The sequence below is a fragment of the Phragmites australis genome, chromosome 13 (genome assembly GCF_958298935.1).
Source record: "Phragmites australis chromosome 13, lpPhrAust1.1, whole genome shotgun sequence".
Lineage (NCBI taxonomy): Eukaryota > Viridiplantae > Streptophyta > Magnoliopsida > Poales > Poaceae > Phragmites > Phragmites australis.
The window spans coordinates 10,947,501-10,953,689 of NC_084933.1; the positions used below are offsets into that span (position 1 = coordinate 10,947,501).

The following is a 6,189-nucleotide window of genomic DNA, read 5'->3' on the forward strand; positions in this document are numbered from 1 at the left end:
GTACAGATTTTAGTTTTTACTTGGGATGAGTAAAAGGTACAAATCTAATTTAAAAATTAACTCATGGTGATTTATATAGTTTTTATCATGAGCATTGCATTGTTGCCACGCCTTAGAGTCGATTTATTTCAGTTGGAAATTTTAAAAAATAACTTGTAGATTGTGAATCGTAAAAGCTGGTTTGTAAAAGGTTGAACTATGGAAAATTTTTAGAGTGTAGATTAAAATTTTTTATGGGCAGCTTAGTAAAATAAACTTTCATAATTTATTAAAAAACTAAAAAAAAACAACTTTTTAAATTCTCACAAACGAATTATAAAAAAACTATAAAAAACCATGGATTTGTTTCAGTTTCGAATCGAAAAACTGAAAACTATGATCACAAACACGCCCTAACAGCTCCCCACCTCCTCCCGAATCTCGCGATCCCCATCACCTTCATCGCGAGCACGATCTGCTCCCCGTCTCCAGAAATTCGGGGTGCCCTTCTCCTAATCGCACATCGATATCCACGATTTGATAAGGAGGAGGAAGGGGTTCGCCCGCGATCGACCGAGTGCGAAGATGCCTGTTCGGATTCGTCGCAGAGCTCGCCTCTTCGGCCATGGCGGCCAGGGCAGTGCCGCAAGCAGAAGCAGCTTACAGAAACGCTCGGGAGAAGCACAGGTGCCTATCTGGTCCTACCTCGTATTTCGCCCTGTAATCAGACGACGACGACGACGACTGGAACCTAGAATGTCCTGAGGAACCTTCCGGAGGAGGTGGATGATGACTGGCGTTGATGACGGATTATCAGTAGCTTCAGGATGTCTTTCCGATGAAATTGCTGATGCTCTCGCCGGTTCCTCTTTCCATGATTATTTGGGAGGTGTTCGGGTGCAATTCGATAAACAGAAGGACTGGGAGGAATACGAGGCAGCTCAGAAACAGAAAGAAACCGATGTCGGCGAGTCTGCTGATGCCCCTGCGCTGGACTCTGAAGAATTATGTTCCGGTGATGCTGCTGACAAAAACACCATTGCAGAGGAGCAAGAACCAAGGAAATTGGACCTGGGCGACGAGATCAGTGACGAAGAGTACCTGGGTTTCATGGACCAGCTGCCTAGTGCTGCTTATTACGTTGACTGCTCCCTTCGACCGGACATGCTTCGCCGAATTGAGGTGTATGAGCGGCACGCGCTGTATCGCATCGAGCTTGCAAGGTAACAAACTGGGGATTCATCAATGCTCCTATCGCTATATCTATCTCTTGGCTTGCATCGCATACGGACTGCGCACCTATTCACATTGGTTGGTTCACACACGCCTATGCTCTCATCTACTGTACAGTTGCTGCAAGGAAAGCCTGTTGGTCAGCTGGATCATGCTAAATTGAGAAGCAAGTACCTACCAGAGCATCTCAGGGAGAAGGGATACTTTATGTGCGATGGCTCCTTTGGTTTCTTTTTCCATCCCGATCACTGCAAGCTTGCTGCCTTGGATGACTACCAGCTCCTGGTCCTTCTTAATGATGTACGTATCCATCTGTTCAGTGATATGTTCGTAAGTAATGCTTCTAAATTCAATTCCACAATTGTGGGGGTTCCATGCATGTCTGGTAGCCGGGTGACCACGGCTACTAGTCAGTTGTTTTCTTCTTCTTTTTCTTTCTCTTCTCTCTGTTTTTTTCTTTTAAAAACGCTTGGATGACCCAGAAATGTCTACTGAATGTGTTTTTGAATCCTTGGACAGTTAAGGAAATACTAGAGGAAATGCAACTCCACATGTCCTTGCACACGCATGGTCTATCTCAGCTGTCCATTCCTCCTACCTGATACTCATCCATCCGTTGATTCTCTCACCTGCCTCATAATTTTTTTCACATATCCCTATAGTACGAATCTCAAGTAAATAAACGGCCTGATAAGCCATGCGCCGCATGACCTAGTGGAATTTTTCCTTCCAAATACTAGTGCAATTTGGTCGTGTTTTAGCATGTTTTGAGTACCACCAAAAGCCTTACAGATCTTTGGCCAAATGCATGCTCAACAGCATATGGAATCCCTTCTGAATTGGTGCACAGTGAACCCTTCGTTTTGAGAGGAATCATCAAAACTAACTAGCTGTGTCCAACTGCTCTAGAATGAATAGATGGTTGTCACAATCACATGGTGACCTCCAAAATTTCAACTTGATGACCATTGTAGTTATAATTTCACATATAGATTGTTGGTAAGTACATGTAAAATCAAGATAATGTATTCTAGTCCAGTTTGGACGTGGCAGCGTTCATGATAGTAAACTGAGTTCATTGTTTTTTCTCTTAACCAAGTGTTTCATTCTCAGTAAAATGTCTTAAAGTCTGTAACTCATGGTTACACAAACATCCGCACCAAAAGGGCGTGAGAGGCTGGTTTGACTCATTCACAGTTTACCAACCTGGGAAATGTCGTTTGCCCTCTGTTGACTTCCTTGGTACTAGTTACCACCTCCTTTGATCCAAATATGGGTGCATATGATCCCTTTTGTAATGATCAGAATGTGCTTTTAGTTTTGATGATCTCTTTTGGAGACTGGTAAGCCCTCTAGTTTCTTGGAAATGAGTGCCCAAAGGTATAAATGACTTGTTTCCTGATGAATATGCGTATGCATTTCCTTGATTTATTAATCTTTGCAGCTCCTTGTTGAAATTAAACAAAAAGTCTAAAACTGTTATTTGCAGGTGTGTTTGAAGTTTTCTAGTATATTTATTATTATCTCCAGTGTTTGCCATTCTTCAATAAGCTGTTTTTCATAAACTCGCAGGACACATTCTCCATTAAGCCGTGACCTCTTGGTTTCCTTCTTGGTGCAGGGTGGTTATGAGTATTTAGATTGGGATGCCTACTGCTTGAGCTATAACACCCACGAAATTGATCGGCAATATGTCAAGTACTGTGAAACAATTTCAAATCAATTAAAGGTATGCATCATACAACAAATTAACTAGTCTAATTTAAAAACCTTATCCAGTGTACAGAAAATTCTTTTGGAATGGCAGCATTCTTACCTTGACAGTGGATTGAAGAATACGTTCATCTAGATTCGACATGTCCTGAGGAAGTATGGCCTAATGAATAACATTAAATTCATAACCATTTGAGCACCGTGATTAACTTCTCTGCAATTCAGTGGTGGAAGATGAGGAATAGAGCTGCTCGCCAAGCATGAAGATCGCAACAAGCTTTACGGATATTTCTGTGGGTCTAGTTTGTCTTGCTTTCATGGTAGTGTTCCTTGCACTCCAGTTTGTTTAGGTTGTCTGCATATTTGTTGTCTATCTGACGGATGCTTTCTTTTGATTCAATTCAGGAATATGCATCCAGCATATGCCATGATTTTTATACTCTCAAGGAGCTAGATGGTGTCTATTTTGAGATTTGGAAGAGGGTCACAAAGCAACAGGTTAGCATCGCGTACCGATCTTATGCAGATATAAGAAACTATATTATCAGTGCTTGTTTGTGTTCGTAAATTGTCTATATTTGTATGCGCAGTGACACTCTTTTCTGCCTTGTACAATGTTCAGAGGAGTTTCGAAGATGCTTTGAAGGAAGTCTACAAACTAAACAAGTTTCCGCTGTGCCAAGGTCTTCTGGCGTATTGGCTGCATTACGACTGCTCTCACTGGGAAACACAGGTATGTTCCTTTCTTTAGACAAGTTCCGCAACTGTATTGTTAATTATTTAGTTTAATGCTAATAGCTTTCATATGTTTGTTATCTTAGTTTCGCTCTTGCACGGCTGGCATCTATGGGAGAGTAAGTACACACTACTAGTATGGTGTGTTTTGACATGCTAATCCATCAGAATATGTTCTCTTTTCTATTTGATATTATTCACATCTTTCTACCTTTAGGTCCCAGAGGATAAAGCCGTTGAGCTGATTGCAACGACACTTAAAAAGATGGTATGTTTTTATTAAAGTTGTTTCTGCGTTATTGCTTTCTACGGAGAGTAATTTGCTGAAACGAAACTCCTTTTCAGTATAAGAAGACAAAGGGATATGAACAATACGCTAGAAAGAAGCTAAAGATTGCAGAACTACTTGGGTGGCTCGAACAGCGATAATGATTTTCCCAAGGCAGTCAACTGAAGCGTGGAGGTTGGATTCAGCTAGCTCTTATCATGTGATGCTCAATAGGAAACGGTTCTCTTCATTAAGTGTGGTGATTTTGGTTTACTCTACTTGGGTGCTAACACGGACTGCTATATTGTTGGAGCATGTGCCATCAAAGTCAAGATATACATGGAGTTTGCTTTGGAGAGTCAAGCATGTGTAGAAAAGGAATATGATTTTGCTTGGGAGATTTTGATGATAGGAGAGAAAGGTGTACAGTTGCAGATGGAGTCATGAAGGATGGAATTGCAAGGATAGCAGTGGTTCTTGAAGGTGGTGGGTCTGAGTAAAGTCAGACTCATGAGGTAGCTCTTGTTGACCAGTGAAAGCGGCATCTCAAGTCTAGTTTACATGGAGGTTTGCACATGACGGCTTCATGCTTGTAGTATATTTCGTAAGGTGGGGTTTGGTGAATATGTGTCGAATATAATGGATGAGTCCGGTTACGATAGGATTTGGAGGTGTAATTAACAGTATAAGGTAGAGTTGTTGTAGGACTTTTGTAATCTGATCTCTTCATAAATATGATAGGACTGTTGTTGTAGCAGACATGATGACATAAGGATAAGTTTGTAGGAGGGTGGCGGTGGTTTGGCAGGGATCCCGGGCAGCCGATGCCGCGGTTATGAGGAGCGTCGCGAGTAATTGCTATGGGAATGTAGGTTTCGGTTATACCTCGGCAATAAATATTGTGCCTCCAGTATCGTTTGTGATTTTGCATCGTTTGCATCTGTAGATCTATGTTGCTGTGCATGCTAATTTTCTAACAGGTTTTTTACTGAGGTGAAAAGTAGCTTCTGATTAGGTAAAGGATTTGCGATTGATCAGGATAAATGGAAATCATGGCTCTTATGATTAAAAAATCAGGAATATGTTGATCTGGTCTTTCCAGAGTTATTTGCTATGACCACAGTGATTCTTTTTTTTCATTGTCAGAGTACATTCCATTTCCTTTTTTGTGATTTCAGGATCCAAGATAATTTTTGAAATGTGTTAAAATCTGTAGTGTATTCTTATGTTCGACCATTTTCGCTTCTGTATATCTAGAGTTTTTTCTTCTTTTAGAGAGGATGTATCTTAAAAATTAGCTAAGTCAATTGTACAAGTATGCATCAACAAGGCTTAAAACACAATTTTTTAATAATAATTTTTTATTGAAAAGTTGGAAAAATAATATTCATTTATGGAAAAATGCCAAAATAGTACCTTGTTAGCAACCGGAATGATGACTAGTACCATGTCGGCATTTCACCGCCAATAGATCTACTGTCGATATTTCACCACCAACTGATAGTCATGTCAGCATGGGCTCTTGTCGACAGGAATTGTCAGCATCTAGCGTGTTGACAGACTAGTCTACTTTACTGAGAATTTATTTATTTTTTTACTTTTTAACGACCTTTATTTTTTAGCCACATTTACTTTTTTGACAACCTTTATTTTTTGGCAGCGCATTTTTTAACTCGATGTTCTTTTCTTCCTTGTTCTCTTGCCTGCATGGTATAGCATATGGATGCTTTCGGTAGGGTTCTTGGAACTTGATGTTCTTTTCTTCCTTATTCTCTTGCTTACAGAGTGTAGAGCTCTCATTCAAGTGCTCACAATAAAGCTATGTCGAACAACACTTGTATTCTTCAGATACTCCTTCCTTGGTAAAGCATTTGAGGGACGATATCTCTGAGAAAAATTATGGATTATTTGGAATGCAAGAAGAGTTTTCATACATACCCACAAGCCAAAAGGATTTAGTTGAGGAGAAAACAATTTGAAGTGGAATCATGCGACAAGAACAGTTAAATGTGATATTTTTATTCACGTAAACAAATGGCATGTACGGTACACTTTCATACTAACCTAGCCATATACCATATCTAAATCTAACATACCTTAAGAAGTATAAAGAAGACGAGTACTACCGCTACTCTATTGGGTGCATGTCAACCCATCCAAATTATACCCAGTTTAATAAAAAATTAAGTAGATTAAAATAGAGGTAATTTTGTCAGAACCGATATATGCTCAACAAAGCAAAGATCATAGCATATATCGTT

At 39.9% G+C, this 6,189-nt stretch overlaps 1 protein-coding gene across 4 annotated transcripts; it reads left to right on the forward strand.

Moving 5' to 3' along the window:
* Window positions 1-1,062: 1,062 nt before the first annotated feature.
* On the forward strand, window positions 1,063-4,959 carry LOC133887860 (uncharacterized). Of its 4 annotated transcripts, XR_009903659.1 has the most exons (9): window positions 1,063-1,202; window positions 1,330-1,512; window positions 2,834-2,941; window positions 3,020-3,245; window positions 3,331-3,423; window positions 3,548-3,658; window positions 3,747-3,779; window positions 3,878-3,928; window positions 4,006-4,959. XR_009903659.1 is itself a non-coding variant. In XM_062327846.1 (7 exons), exons 2-7 carry the CDS (start codon window positions 3,186-3,188, stop codon window positions 4,087-4,089), a joined length of 432 nt encoding a protein of 143 aa, XP_062183830.1. In that variant the 5' UTR covers window positions 3,068-3,081; window positions 3,151-3,185; the 3' UTR covers window positions 4,090-4,959. The 4 variants fall into 4 exon arrangements, 3 of the variants coding, with proteins under 3 accessions (XP_062183829.1, XP_062183831.1, XP_062183830.1); XM_062327846.1 differs by lacking the exons at window positions 1,063-1,202; window positions 1,330-1,512; window positions 2,834-2,941 and having other exon boundaries at window positions 3,068-3,081; window positions 3,151-3,245; XM_062327845.1 differs by lacking the exons at window positions 1,063-1,202; window positions 1,330-1,512; window positions 2,834-2,941 and having other exon boundaries at window positions 2,975-3,245.
* The last annotated feature ends 1,230 nt before the right edge of the window (window positions 4,960-6,189 follow it).

What these genes read in the sequence shown, in the direction of transcription:
- LOC133887860 (XM_062327845.1), top strand. Translation starts at nt 3,186, where the DNA reads ATGAAGATCGCAACAAGCTTTACGGATATTTCTGTGGGTCTAGTTTGT. An exon ending in GCTCTCACTGGGAAACACAG is followed by an intron (nt 3,659 to 3,746) that starts GTATGTTCCTTT and finishes TTGTTATCTTAG; the next exon opens with TTTCGCTCTTGCACGGCTGG. An exon ending in CAACGACACTTAAAAAGATG is followed by an intron (nt 3,929 to 4,005) that starts GTATGTTTTTAT and finishes ACTCCTTTTCAG; the next exon opens with TATAAGAAGACAAAGGGATA.